Source organism: Rhinolophus sinicus, linkage group LG06 (assembly GCF_036562045.2).
Source record: "Rhinolophus sinicus isolate RSC01 linkage group LG06, ASM3656204v1, whole genome shotgun sequence".
Taxonomy (NCBI): Eukaryota; Metazoa; Chordata; class Mammalia; order Chiroptera; family Rhinolophidae; genus Rhinolophus; species Rhinolophus sinicus.
This window is the reverse complement of record NC_133756.1, coordinates 121,806,100-121,822,172: the sequence shown is the minus strand read 5'-3', so window position 1 is coordinate 121,822,172 and position 16,073 is coordinate 121,806,100. Positions and strand designations below refer to the sequence as shown.

At 33.3% G+C, this 16,073-nt stretch overlaps 1 protein-coding gene across 1 annotated transcript; it reads right to left on the bottom strand.

Moving 5' to 3' along the window:
* Positions 1–5,827: 5,827 nt before the first annotated feature.
* LOC109436938 (olfactory receptor 52E2) lies at positions 5,828–6,766 on the bottom strand. Its single transcript, XM_019715819.1, has one exon. It carries the CDS (start codon positions 6,764–6,766, stop codon positions 5,828–5,830), a length of 939 nt encoding a protein of 312 aa, XP_019571378.1.
* Between the last annotated feature and the right edge of the window lie 9,307 nt (positions 6,767–16,073).

Genomic DNA, 16,073 nt, shown 5'->3' with positions numbered 1-16,073 from the left:
ATGAAAAGAATAAAGTTGGAGAACTGACATTACTAGACTTAAAAGTTACCGTAAAGCTAGAGTAATTTAGAAAGTATGGTATTGACAAAAGAATAGATAAATAGATCAATAAAACAGAACAGAGAGCCCCAACACAGACCCATGTAAATACAGCCAATAATCTTTGACAAAGGAACAAAGACAATACAATGATGCAAAGATTGTTTTTTCAAACATGGGCTGGAACAATTGGACATCAGCATGTAAAAAACCCAAAGAACTGCATGCCAATGAAATCTTCCTTTTTATCAAACCTGTACATAAATTTTGCCACTGACATGTAGAACATCATTGACCTCCACAAGAATCTCATTGTGGGGCGATTGTAGAAGTTAGAAACAATCTTTTCTGGTGGTAGTGTGGTATAGTGATTCATGATAATCTTTAGCTCATTCTTTTGTGAAATGCTCATCTAGATATGCTAGTTTCAACTGAGACCACTTCCAGTAACCAGAACTTGTGTAACATTTTCAAGTTACTTTGGTTACTTAGTTCAACACATACATAAGAGAAAACTCTAAAAGAGCAAGGAACTGGAATGGGAAGAAACTTTGTATATGATGGTAAGAAGATATTGACTTATGAGGCTCATCTGCAAATCATAGTCCTCTCTCTGGAGATAAACTTTTCCATCTATTTGCTTTAATAATCCTGCAGTTATAGCTACTTTTTTAATGATATGGTATTTTATGCTGTGATTGATGAATTGATTAATAATGTTTTCCTTTTGCAGTCAGAAAGTTGTGATGATCATCGTATAAACAAATAATGCAAAAACATGATAATCATACTAGAGTTAGAAAAACTAGTCACTAAATTCAGCGTTCATGTAAGATATATATATATATATATATATATATATATATATATATATATATAAACTTTCAGCAAACTAGGCAAAAAAGAAAACTTATTCAATTCAGTGAAAGGAATCTGTAGCAAACCTATAGCTAATATCATACTGAATAGTGAAACACTGAAAAGTTTGTCCCCAGAATTAGAAATAAGGCAAAAATATCAACTAGCATGAATTACATATTTAATATTTTACTGGCGGTTCTAACAAGGTCAATATATCAAGAAAAAATAATCAGACATCAATATTGGAATAAAAGAAGTAAATTCCTATTCATAAATGACATGAACATTTACATAAAAAAATTCAAAGAATTTAGAACCAATCATTTAGCTTATTTATTACTTGGGTATAAGCATCAATACTTTTTCTGTATAATAGGAGTAAACAATTGGAAATTTAAATTTTAAATTATAATTTTGTAAAACTTTGCAATACCACTTAAAATGGCATAAAACTCAGAGTATTGAGCAATAGCACTTATAAACATGAAAGAAATTAACAAGACAAAACATGTTTTAATTATATAACATATCCATGTTTTGGAAGACTGAAATATATTAAGATGCCAGTTCTTCCTAAATTGATAAATAAATTTAAAAGAATTTCAATTAACACCAAAAAACTTAAGCTTATTCTAAAATAGTTATAGGAATATCCTAAATTCATTGGAAAGAGAATAACAAAACCGTGGGATTTATACTAAAGAACTTCAAACTTGTAAAACTATTGTAATCAAATCAGTGTGGCATTTGCACAATCATAGATAAGTAGAGCATAATAGAAAGAACAGACAGAAATAGACACTATTTAATGTGCTCAATTCAATTTTGTAAAGTGAACAATGTAGCAATTCAAAGAAAATACAAGAGTTGTTTCACCAGTGATACTGGTGCAACTGAATATAATAAATAAAAGTGCCTGATTACAACTTCACAATATATATAAATATTAATTACATTTCTAAAATAGACCTACATAAGTATCAACTTAGTTAAAATAGCCATATTACCCAAAGCAATACACAGATTTAATGCAATCCCCATCAAAATCTCAATGACATTTTTTAAAGAAATAGAAAAGAAAAAAGACAGAGAGATCAGATTTGTATGCAATCACAAAAGACGGTGAAGGCAAAGCAACCCTGAGAAAAAAGAACAAGAACAAGGCTGGAGGTAACACACTCCCTAACTTCAATTTATACTACAAAGCAATGATAATCAAAACAGCATGGTATTGGCAGAAAAACAGACACACAGACCAATAGAATTGAGAACCCAGAAATAAATCCACAAATATATGGACAGATAATTTTTGACAAAGGAGCCAAAAACATAAATGGAAAAAAGAAACCTCTTCAATAACTGGTACTGGGAAAATTGGAAAGCCACGTGCAAAAGAATGAAACTAGACTGCTATCTGTCACTGTATACCAATATTAATTTAAAATGTATCAAAGACTTAAACATAAGACCTGAAACTATAAATTGCATAGAAGAAAGCATAGTTAGGTACTAAATTTATGGACCTTGGGTTAAGAGAGGAGTTTATAAATTTGATCTCAAAGGTAAGGGAAGTAATAGCAATAATAAATGAATGGGATTATATCAAACTAAAAATCTTCTGCACAGCAAAAGAAACCATCAACAAAACAAAGAGGCAACCAACTGAATGGGAAAAGATATTTACAAATACCACCTCCTATAAGGGGCTAATATCCAAAATACATAAAGAAAACATATAACTCAACAACAACAACAAAAAAATCCAATGAAAAAATAGGTAGAGGTTCTAAACAGACACTTCTCCCAAAAAGACATACAAATGGCCAACAGATAAATGAAAAACCGCTCAACTTCACTAACTGTTAGGGAAATGCAAATCAAAACCACAATGAGATACCACCTCACTCCTGTTAGAACGGCTATGTCAGTAAGGCAAAGAATAACAAGTGTTGGAGAGGCTGTGGAGAAAAAGGAACCCTCCTAAACTGTTAGTGGGAATTTAAACTGATATAGCAAATAAGAAAAACAGTATGGCGTTTCCTTAAAAAAATTTAAGAATATAATTAGCATATGACCCAGGAATCCTTCTTCTGAGCATCTACCAAAAAAGTCTCAAAAACATTTATCTATACAGATATGTGTACCCCTATATTCATTGAAGCATTATTCATGGTGGCCAGGATATGGAAACAATCAGTGTCCTTTAACAGATGGTTGTATAAAAAAGATGTGGGGGCCGGCCAGTGGCTCAGGTGGCTGGAGCGCCGTGCTTTAAATGCCGAGGTCGTCAGTTCGATTCCCACATGGGCCAGTGAGCTGTGTCCTCTACAGCTAAGATTGTGAACAACAGTTCTCCCTGGAGCTGGGCTGCCGTGAGCAGCTGGAGATCGGCGTGAGCTGCCACCGCTGTGTGCTGCCATGGGCTAACATGTGCTGCCAGGAGCAGCCAGTGGCCAGTGTGAGTGGCTGGCAGCCGCCTGTCATGAGCCGCTCTGAGTGGCGGACTGATGACTGGCTACTGACTGCCTCAGCCAGGGGAAGCGCAATGCTCACAGTACCAGCATATGTCAGGGAGCTGTGTCCTACACAACTAGACTGAGAAACAATGGCTTGAACCGGAGTGGGGTCGGGGGAAGGCAAAAGAAGGGGGAAAATAAAGAAGATGTGGTGCATATATACAATGGAATATTGCTCGGCCATAAGAAAAGATGAAATACTGCCATTTGCAACAACATGGATGTATCTTAAGATTATCATGCTAAGCAAAATAAGTGAGACAGAAAAAGTCAAGAACCATATGATTTCACTGACTTATGGTATATAAAACTGAAAACAACAGAGGAGTAAGATAAACAAACAAGCAAAATCTCAGACACAGACAACAGTTTAGTGGATACCTGAAGGAAAGGGTGGTGGTGGAATGGTAGAAGAGGGTAAAGAGGGTCAAGTATACAGTGATGGAAGGAGAATTGACTTTTGGTGAACATACAATGCAATATATAGATGATGTATTATAGAATTGTGTACTCGAAATGTATATGATTTTATTAACCAAAATCACCCCAGTGTATTTAATTTTTTAAAAAAAGAAGATAGGCATACATATTTTTTTAAAAAGAATTCTGACATCTGCAGAATCAAAGGAAGAAAAATATGTTTGTATCCCCCCAATGGAAAGTAATGGTTTCCTCAAGACAAAAAGCAATAACCATAAAAAATAGTCTGTTACATATTATCAATTTTTAAATTTACTGTTAAGAAAGTGAATTTAGAAGGTAAAGACTGGGAGAAAATATTCACAATCCCTTATTTCTGAAAACAAATTTGTGTCAAGAATGTATAAAAATGTCTACAACTAAAAAATAATAAAAACAGCAATGGAAAAAGATCTAAACTGACACTCGGCAAGGGAAAATGTACAAGTGACATTAAAATTCTCAAAATCATTAGGCATCAGGAATTGTACATTAAAACTGGAATGAAATATTATTACACATCCACTAGAATGGCCAAAATTAAAAATCATAAAACACCAACTTTTTGGCGAGGATATGGAACAACAAATTCTTCTAAATTACCCCCAACAATTGAACTCCTAGGTTTTTATCAAAACAAATGAAAGTGTAAGTCCAAAGACTTGTACAAGAATGTTAATAGCTTTATTTATAATTGCCTGAAGTGGAAACAGCACAAATACTTACCAACAAGTGAATGGACAAATCAATTTTGGAATGTTTGCATAATGAAAATCTACTCAGCAATAAAGATGAATTGACTATATGTCCAAAAACACAGAGAATATATCATTATGCTGAGCTACCAATTGCTATTAGTTACTAAAGAGTACTAACTACATAATTTCATTTATATGAAGTTCTAGAGCATACAAAGAAAACAGGTGTTGAAAATATCTCTTTAGTGGTTGCCCAGGGCTTGGTAGAGGACAAGGACAGACTGGGAAGGAACATAAGAGGAATTTTTGAGGTGATAGAAAAATTCTAATCTTTATAGGGATGTAAAATACAGGTATATACATTTGTCAAAAATGTACAGATAAGTTTTGTGCATTTAAATATGTGTAATTTTTACCTTAAACAAATCAAATCTGCGCCTGGAGAAAACAGAATGTTTATAGTTGTTAAAATCAGATAATGAGAGCATGTTGCATTTCTGTTTAGTTTGTATATGTTTGAAATACTCCGTATGAAACGGTATATAATATACATCTAGTAAAAATAAGTGTCACCTTTAAAATTTTATAATTGAAAATACAATATAATTTGTTTTAATAAAATAATCAGTTCTCAAGCTTATTTTAAAGATGGAATAACTTACTTCAATACAGAAAACTAAAAATTCTGAAATCTAACTACAATATTTCACAATCACACTCAAAGACCATAATATAAAATAAGCAATCTGTTAAATCTAAATATTCTATAATGATTTCTGTTTTGAGTGATATTTAGGTTTTATTTCTAATATTTTATTTCTTGGAAATGGTGACTGATATTGGTTGTACACCCCAATTATTTAAAGGGCTTTCTGTGACTATAACTCAGTCTCAAATAGCCCAAATTGACTTTATGATATGTGATAATGATGGAGTTCAGAATTTGAAACTAAAAAAATATTTCTTTAAATAATAGTTGTTTTTTTCAAGCTGTCTGACAATATTCGATGGACCTTATTTCTTTAAAAAACGTATTCTCCACATATAATATTGAAATAATAACATGTATCTTAAAAGTTTAGTTCAGGAATTATAAACAAATATCGAGAACATATTAGGAGGCCAAAGTAAATCAGTAAATTCTAATTATGTAATTGCTAAATTACTTGAATTTTTCTACTGGTTGGTGTTCTATTGCTATTGCAATATTTGTGTTAATTTCCTTTAAATTGTGTTAAATTCCTTTTCAATTCCTTATGTTTTTAATAGTATTTTCTTCACACGGTCATATATCTGCTTGGTTCTGACTCCATATATGACAGGGTTGAGCATTGGTGGCACTATAACATAAAGATTGGCCAGAAGTATGTGGATATAGCGGGGGACATTCTGGCCAAAGCGATGTGTCATAAAGGAAAAGAGAGCTGGTATGTAGAAAGCAAGAATTACACAAACATGTGAACCACATGTGCTGAGAGATTTGAGGCGGGCTTCCTGGGAAGGAAGACGGAAAACAGCATGGAGTATCTGAATATAAGAAAGGGCAATGCCTATCATATCAGACAGTAGGATTAAAATAGTACACAAACCATAGATGATATTGATCTTGATGCTGCCACAAGACAAACGAGCAAGACCCATGTGCTCACAGTAGGTATGGGGAACAACATGATTCCCACAGAAAGGCAATCGCAAAATGAGAAATACAAATGGAATAACAAAAATAAATGTCCTCAGTAACACAACAAGACCAATCATAAAAACAACTTTGTTGGTAAGGATGGTGCTATATCGGAGTGGGTTGCAGATGGCCACATAACGGTCATAAGCCATTGCCAAGAGGACTGCTGACTCCATACCTGTGAAATTGTGGATGAAAAACATCTGAGTGAGACAGGCATCAAAGATTATCTCCCTGAGACCAAACCAGAAGATTCCCAGCATCTTAGGTATGGTGGCTGTGGAGAGACCCAAGTCAATGGTAGCCAACATGGCCAGGAAGTAGAACATGGGCTGGTGTAGGCTGCTTTCAGTCTGGATCACAAACAGAATAGTGAGATTCCCTATGAGTGCAATCATGTACACAGTACAAAAGGGAAAGCCAATCCAGATGTGGAGTGTTTCCAGTCCTGGGATCCCCAGCAACAAGAAGGAATAGGGGTGAAAGTGGGTATCATTGGGAACGGACATCATTCCAGGTAATACATATGTCCATTTTCCTTACTGATGTGTGTTCACAAATCTGCAGGGCACCAGATAAAACTCTGCAGTGTTTTAAACCTAAAGAAAAATAATAACATGCAATTGTGACTATTGTCTCCTTCTGTTACCTCATACAGTTAGGAATGTACTGCAAAAAGACCAACCTGTGGTGAATTCTCAGTGAGAAAGCTTTGGAAGAAGTTGTGCAGTGACATCTTTAACCTGCATACTATTTTTAAGTGTATAGTGTCCTATTTTATGTAGGAGTTGCCATTGCCTGCTTCTGTCTGTTCATAATACAAACCATGGTTCTGTATTATTTTGCTCTTTTTTATTATTCACACCAAAAAGTCAAGAACCATACGATTTCACTGATATGTGGGATGTAAAACTGAAAGCAACAAAGGAACAAAACAAACAAAGAAACAAAAACTCATAGACATGGACAATAGTTTAGTGGTTACCAGAAGGTAAGGTAAGTTTAGTGGTTACTGGAGGAGGTTGGTAGATGAGGGTAAACCAGGTCAAATATATGGTGATGGAAGGAGAACTGACTCTGGGTGGTGAACACACAATGTGATATAGATGATGTATTACAGAATTGTACACGTGAAACCGATGTAATTTTACCAACCATTGTCACCCCAATAAATTTTAATTTAAAGAAAAAAGAATTTGTGCAGTGGATTGTAATACAAAAAATTCTACATAACATATTCACCTTTGTTAGTACCTCTCTTCTATTTTAGAGAGAAGACTGGTCTCATTTGCATTGGTCTTGCCATTGGTATTATGCTAAGATTTTTCCTTAATACTTACTTCATTAATTACCTTCTCTCATCATCAACAACATCATTTACTTTCAATTTTCACATTAAAAGGGCTCTGCTAGCCTCTATAAATAGTTATTTCTATTGGTTCCATTTGTTTAAATGGTAACACACAAATGTTAACACAAGGTGGGTAGTAAGTGTTGATGAAAACACAGATTCATTAAAATGTAATCTCAAATACTAAAAATAAATCTAAAGGGATAAAATCAACCCAGTTTAAAATATTTATTTTTTATTATTACAAAATAAGAAGTAAATGTAGTCAAACCACATTATCAACTGCCATTTATTGAAGTATTGCCTACTACTTTCAATGTTGTCAGAACTTGTGCAAATATCATCTCTAATTTTTATAAACATATTTAACCCTATTGTAACATATGTATATGAACCTCAAATAGTTTAAAAGACTTGCCAAATGCTTGAAATGCTTATAGTTAAAGAGCTATAGGAAGAAAGTACAGGGAAATAAGGAAATTAAAATGGAAAGAGAATGGAAACAAGGAAAAAATTCACACCTCACTCATGTCATGCATACACAGCTTCCCCTCCTCCACACACATTCACAAAAACACATACTCTTTTTTAAGCCCAGTTCCATCTGAAATAGCGATATCAGTATCTTCATTATGAATCTAAGAGGATTGTAATTTTAAATGTTTAAGATACATGGCAAGTATTTTGAGGAAGACACTAGCTAGAAAACATATTCTGAACAAACAGAATCTATCATTTTCCAAGTTACCTACACACTTCTTGCATACTTTCTTGTACTTTATTTATGGCATTTTTTAGAGGCATATTTTCAAAGCATCCATTATGTGTAATTGTTTTGTAGTAAAAAGTATCTTTTCATCATTTTGTATCACTGGAGGATTCCAGAGGAGTAATGCTAATTATGATCACAGTTTCAGTAAGATAATCAGGGTATAATCTAGACATTGATATATGGGAAACAAAGCCAAGAAAAGTGTCCTATCCAAGATAGACAAGTAACAGAAGGAGCAGTACAATATGGGTGAGGAAACAGGGAACTCATAGGAGGAAATGGTAAACATTGGTAAGGAAGGGAAGCTCAGAACCATACATGTTTTTGTTGTTGTTGTTGTCTGTTTGTTTGTTTGTTTGCTTGTTTGCTTGCTTTTTGTGTGAGACATTTTGTGAAATGTCCAAAATAACAAAGTCTTTCTTCTATCATGTTCTGTCTTTTTAATGGAACAGTAAATACTCTACAAAGGTATGACATGGATAACACAAGGAACAAAAGTAGGATTCAGTTATGGAAGCAAAGGTTTCTGTGATTTATCAATGTACGCTCCAATGACAGGTTATTTTATGAAATAAAATTCTTGTATTCTTAAATAACATCTCTGAAGATCAGGAATGTAGGCAATAATCTCAGAAAGCTAGGAAAGCAATGTTTTCCCTGTTTCATCATAACTGTATGCGATAGATTCTTCATAAATAAGAAAATCAGCTAATAGGTACAGAGCTCATCATCAAAGTAGCTACCTTTCTGTTTTTGTGTGTGTGTGAGCTTTTCTTTTCTTTTTTTTTTTTTTTTTTGTTGTTGTTAGAGGGAAAGATAGTATTATGTTCTGTACTTAAAAATAAAATAATGAGGGAATTATATCTCTCAACTCAGATAATTATATTCTTTAATTAGGCCTCAGTAGTTGGTTAAGTAAATAGGAAGTAATATGAATAACCAAGAAGAAATAATTGGAAGACATGTACAGAAAAATGAAATTTTATAGCTGTCTGTCTTATATCGTTACTATTCAGTGAACTGACTAGATCAAAAAATTTGAATAGTATCCACCTCTACTCCCTATACGTAAAAAAAAAAAAAAAAAAAAAAAAAACTAAGCAAAACAAAAACTGATTCTAGTTTTCCAGTATCTCTAAAATCACTACATTTACTCTATTCTAATAGAGCTAGTTCAAACCTTCATCATTTCTTGGGTTTATTACAACACAGTACTTTGCAGTGCTTCAAAGCACGGGCTCTTCAGTCAGACTAACTGTATTGAAACCAGGTTCAAGACTTATTCACTCTGTAATCAGAGGAAAGTAAATAAGCATTTTCATCTATAAAATACAGGTAAGAAAGATAAAAACCCTAAATATGTCATTAGTTTTAAAGATAATTCTTTTAAAACATTTTGAACCTATTCCAAAGATACTGTTATTCATCATTCTTTAGATATCAGGAGATTGAGTTTTCTAAAATGCACACCAACAAAATGATTAAGGCTGAAATCCAATTATTTTCTAGTATTACATGGTCCTTCCTAAAAGTGATCCTATTCTTTCCCTAAACTTTAGCCTTAGTCTTCTTTCCCCAAAACTTATCCCGTGTCTCTTCTCTTCCTGTCCTAGCCCTAGTTTTTTCCTTCACCCATCATTGTGATGTAAGGATGCACTGTGAACTGGGACATGGGCAGACTCACCAGAACGAGCACCACGATGGAATCCTGTCTCTGTCTTGTCTCAACCTGCTCAGTCTTTATAAGAACCCTGCTTTTTGCCTGGGAGAAGCTTTCAATAGAATATCCCCTAGAGCTATAATAGTTTTAGAAAGGACACAAGGTCTCTGAACATTCTAGTTTCTAATCTGGCTCTGACTCAAGAAGAGAGGCTTAGGGCGCACTGGCTTCTAAGGAAATGAAAACAAAACTGAAGTTTAAGGTAGTATGAGAACAGAATTAGGAGGTCCCAGTACTCTCCCCCACCACACCACCCATGGGAACACCAATTTAACAACCATTAATGGATGAAAATACCTTTGTGAGAATTCTAGAATTCAGATGAAAGGTTACAGGACCCCAGTGGAGTACAGAATAAGAAAAGACTGAAAAGAATAAGAAGTAAAGTTTTAGTTTACTCAAACTACCCCTCCTCCAACCTAACACGGCTCTGCACCAAGAGAGATTCCCTCAGGCCATGAGTTCTTCCATGGGTGGGGGAAGGGAAAGCAAGCCCACCCCTGGATATGTGTGTGTGTGTGTGTGTGTGTGTGTGTGTGTGTGTATACACACATGTATTCACACACACACAGTCAATTCTTATTATCCTCAGGAGTTTTGTTCTATAAAATCACTGTGAACAATAAATTAGAAATATGAAACCATCGCTCCTTAGGGAAAATTCAGAGTTAGATACCTGCGAATCTCGTCACAAACTTTTTGTCAGTCAATCAATACATCACCTTGTTTCATGTGTGTTTCTGCATAAAGACACCTCATTTAATACATAATTCTTACAAATGATTAGTTGTACAGTTTTTATTTTTTAATTTTTTATTAAAATTATAAAACTGAAAGCAATAAGCAAACAAGAAAAACAAACACTTCTGCATTATACAAATGGAAAACTTAAACTATAGAAAACTTTAACAACTTTTCCAAGACCACACGTCTAGAAAGTAACAAAGACGGAATTTGAACCCAAATGCCTAATTCCAGGAAGCATGATAGTAATCATACATTATACTGGCTCCTTCTTCTGTTTTTGGATCTCAAGTCTATTTTATGTTTCAAAAAGCCTGTTGAAGGTTCCGGAGCCTGTTTTAAGGTCTTCACTTATAATCCATGCACATGTAACTTCATACAGAGCTGAAAATACAACCATGTGGAGTTGGCACTGCTCCCTCTGAAAAGCTGCTAAGGAACCTCAAACCTGCCCTTCATTTCAGTGAGTAGCTGGGTCTCTGGGACCAGAGAAATGGTTCTGGTTTCCAAATCTCAGAAACAGCTGGGATGCTGAGAAGTTGATACCCACAGACTCCATTAGTCTGCATGGTTCCTCTTGCATCTGCAGTCCTAAACATGATATGTAATAGTGTCTCTTTTTTATGTCCCCGTTTATTGTAATCCCAGACTTATCCTGATACTGTCTGAAGTCAAGCCAACTTGCTCTGTACTATCACCACTTTTTCTGTTTAGAAAGACCCCAGGACTTGCCACAAAAAGTTAGGGGGAAATGGATGGGAATTACCTCTACAGAGGGAATAAAAATTGTCCCATATGAAGACATTGCTGGAATATCCTGGTTATGTTATTTTTATCAGTCAGGTCAAGCCTGGCTGATTCTCCCTTTGGATTTACTCTTGAGATCAAATGGTGTACCTGAAACATTTATGCCCGTGGGTTAGAAAAGGAGTTCTATGCTTCCATTAAAATAAAAGTGCATTAGGAATCTACACACAATGTACACACTTTTATTTCATGAATATACATGAAATATATAAAGCAATATATGATATAATTCTAATTAAAAAATCAATCATACAGAACATGTTTTGAAATAACAGACAATATCAAAATGTTTTGTGGTCATTACAATATAGATAACATTTTCTTTTATTCTTATTTATGAATTTTAAAATGTTTAAATAATGACCACACAATAATTTAACAATGCTATTGTAAATCAATATTTACTAAAAACATCACTTTACTCAGAATTATTGTCAAATACAGTATGTTAAAAATTTGGTTTTCCATGATTTTAAAAAATAATGTGACAGTCTCTGTTGTCATGATGGTTGTCTAGGTAACTATTGTCACTCCCCCCCAAAGTTCTAGACATATTAAAACTTACATTAAAAATAATCAATTCATATATATAACTTCAAAATCTATAGGGGAAATTATTAAAGGATAAGTATAAGCAGCCTAGTATATACCTGCAAACACAAGGTATAGTTATATTTCCAAGACTAGGAAGGATATAAATGTTTTTCTACGTCTTGAGGTTTTTAAGTCAGGAGGTAGAAAGAGCAAAAGGCAAATTTCTAACAAATTAAGTGAAGTTGCACAGCAGTGTCTTCACTGCATAAAACCTATACCCTAAGTGGGTTTTGTGGTGAATGTCACAGTGTGTCATCTAGATTCCTCTTTCAGATCTGAAGTACTCACTCCTATAACTACTGGGAATGTGACTGAGAGAGAGCCCTTAGCACAGTCACTTTGAGTCTCTTATTGCCTGGTGAGACCTTCCTAGGCCAAGATCAAATCCCCGCCCCCCCAGTATAACTTGTTGATGAACCAGTATAAAAAGTTACTTAATTCTCCCTAGTTCAGGACAACTGTGAAAGGCCATCCCAGCTCCAGAGATCCCTGTATAAACATCTGTCTGACTTTTTTGTTGTCACTTCATCACAAATCACTTTCTCCAACCCCCTTCATCCACCTCACCTAGGTGATGATCTTGAGAGCAAAGCTGTATTAGTGTTCTAATGCTGCTCCTAACAAATTACCAGAAATTTAGCGCCTTAAATCAACACAAATTTATTATCTTACGGTTCTGTTTATTAGAAAGCTGATGCATTTCTCACTGGTCTAAAATTAAGGTATCAGCAGGTCTGCATTCCTTTCTCGAGACACGAGCAGAGAATGTTTTTTGTTGCTTTTTCTAGTTTCTGTAGATTGCCCATACTCCTTAACTCATGGCTCTCTTTTCCATTTTCAAAGCCAGCAAGGAAGGGTTGAGTGAGCCCTTCTTATACAGTATTACTCTGACTTTGCTTTTGTCATCACATCTTCTCTTACTCTAATTCTTCTGCTTCCGTTGTCCACTTTTAAGGACCTTTGTGATTGCACTGGACCTACCTGGATAATCTGCAATACACCCCCATCTGAAATTCAGCTGATGAACAACCTTAATTCCATCTGCCACCTTAATTCATCTTTGCCATGAAACTTAATATATTCAGATTCTGGAGATTAGGACATTGACATCTTTAAGGGAGTATTATTCTGTTGCCCAAAACATCAGAGTAAGTTTCCTACATGCAAATCTCCATCTCAGAATGTATTTTCTAAGAATCCCAACCTGCAAAGGCTGCTTAACCAGAGTCTTTGAAGAACCTAGCAAGGAATCACAATGGCAAAGAAAAACTCATAATAAATAGTTACCAAATGCTCAAAGATTATCTACAACATTAAAAGAAAAAGATTTTCTTTTTCTTGTGAAATATAATTAAAAATAAACCAGTTCAGCCTTAAAGAGATGAGAGACAAGAGATGAGAGATGTGGGGGGAACAAGATGGAGAGAATGAATTACAATCATGAAGATAGCATAGGTTTTTGTGAAAAGGATTGAACATAAAAAAATTTAAGTATTGAAAAATAATTATATTTAGGAGTTGAAGAATAGAATAAAACTGCTGAAAATGAAATTGTGACTTTTAAGAATAGGTGGATGGATTTTCAGGACCACAGTGAAATAGATAAAGTGATGGAAGTTAAAGAAAGAAAGATAAGGAGTTGCAACTTTATTTTAAAGTACTTATAGAAGAATATGGAACAAATATTGGGAAAGAAATATTTTTAATAATTAGGTTTGTAAAGATCCTAGAAGTAATAAATATATAGTCTCAGAATGTAAGGGCCAACTGAATATCAAACATGATTTTTTATTAATTATAAATCTACACTCAATACAACAAAATTTCAAAATATCAAAATTTAGATTATTTCCAAAGAACAGAGGAAAAATATTGCATTCGAAACAGTAAAAAAAAAACCAAAAAACAAAGATTGCATTATATGTTTTATTAACAGCTCTAGTTGCCAGAAAAAGCAGATTCAAGATTCTATAAATTTTTGATTATTCAAATATGAGCACAAATGAGTACGTATTTAGACATAAAGATATAATTAATCATTACCAGAGAAAATGGGGTTGAGATTGGTGGCATGGGTTGGCTGTAGGATAATAAATACATTCTCCATTAAGATTTTGAATCCCAGAGACAGAAGATATTCATGAAGATTTATTGAAGAAATAAATTATTTAAAATATATACACACTCATATAGTCAAATAAAAATGGTCATTTAAAAAGTTTTCTAAAACCTGGAAACAAAACTGCAGACAATTCCAACATGAGCAATATAGACATACAAGAAAAACAGGAAATGACAAAAGGGGACTAAAATTTTTGTTTTGTTCAGAATAGGGTCATTATAAGTTAGTTTAATTAGAAAATGAATATTTAATGTTAAGAAATAAAATTAAATTAGGAAATCATGAGTGTCTGGAAAAGGAAAATATTGGAAAATATGAAATTTTTTAAAAAGTGATCAAAGCCAAAGATCAAGAAAGCAGAAATATGTTTTAATTGGTTATAATCCTGCTACTCAATAATTTTAACTCAAAGTATAAAACCTGGATAAATGATCTAAAAATGTACAAAAAGATAAAAAAGAAAGGATGTGCAGAATATTTTCTAATTAATTAATAATATGAATATCTATTAATATATGAATACATAAATAAAACCAATGTTATAAAACAAAACACAAAATATTTATTCTATTTACATTAATAACAAATAATCTAATTAAAATACTGTGATTTCTGGTAAAACTGAAATATTTTGTACTGTGATGTTAGAAAAACACATGATAGAATTTGCCTCTGGAAAAATAGGAGAGAAAATGTGTTGTGACAGTGTTAAAGGTGATTTCAACTTTAATTCTATATATATTTCATTAAGCATTATCTTTAAATTGGTGTAATGTTTAAAGTTGTTAATTTGTGAGTTGTAGGAATAAAGATGTTTGCTATATTTTTACTTTAGTTTCTTTTTTAAAAAATCTGAAGGTGCAAAAATAATATTATATTTTTAAAATGGAAGCCAATGTGACAAGTTTGATGATGCAAAAGGTCATTGCTTGGTCTTTGGGAAATTTTATTATTGAATTAATTGAAAACCCTACATCTCATAGAAAAAAATTGCTTTTTTTAGCTTGTGCATTAAAGTTAGTGGGAGAGCTAGAGACAGATTTGGGTCTAGGATGAGAGGCCTTGGATTTAGGGATAGAATATTTGAGAATCTAATGTAGATTGAGAATAAAATTGAATAATGTGATAAGCAAAGACCAGAAAACATCACATAGAAGAGAGAAACACTATATGTAATTTGATTCCAAAACCACTTTATGTTTGTACTATGGGCCTGAATGCAGAGTCAGTCAGTGATGGTATTGTTGGTATTAGTGAGAAATAGTTTTGCATTATATGTTTTTTTTTGGCTGTCATTCCACTGAATCTTATATATTTGGCAGACCATTCCAATTAAAGCTACAGATTTGCCAATGATTTTTTTTTTTTAACCCATGAAATTGGTTTTTATTTTAAAAGCACACAGGATGAAAGCTACATGAGGCCAAACATTTGTGTTAGATGTGTTGATTTATCCCTAGCAATTAAAATAATTTAAGACATACAATAGATACAAAATGAATTTACGTTGAATAAATGCATGAATTAATTACTTAATTAAGTAGGATAAAGGTTTAAAATCTTCAGTGCCACATATCTGTAATTATAAAGAACAAAAAACCCAGATATGTTCTTTCCCCAGAAAAGAGGCAGCCTTATGCTATCAAGGACTCTGCATTAAGACATGCAAACAGAAGCCATACAACTTTCTACCAGGATAGTCCATTAGC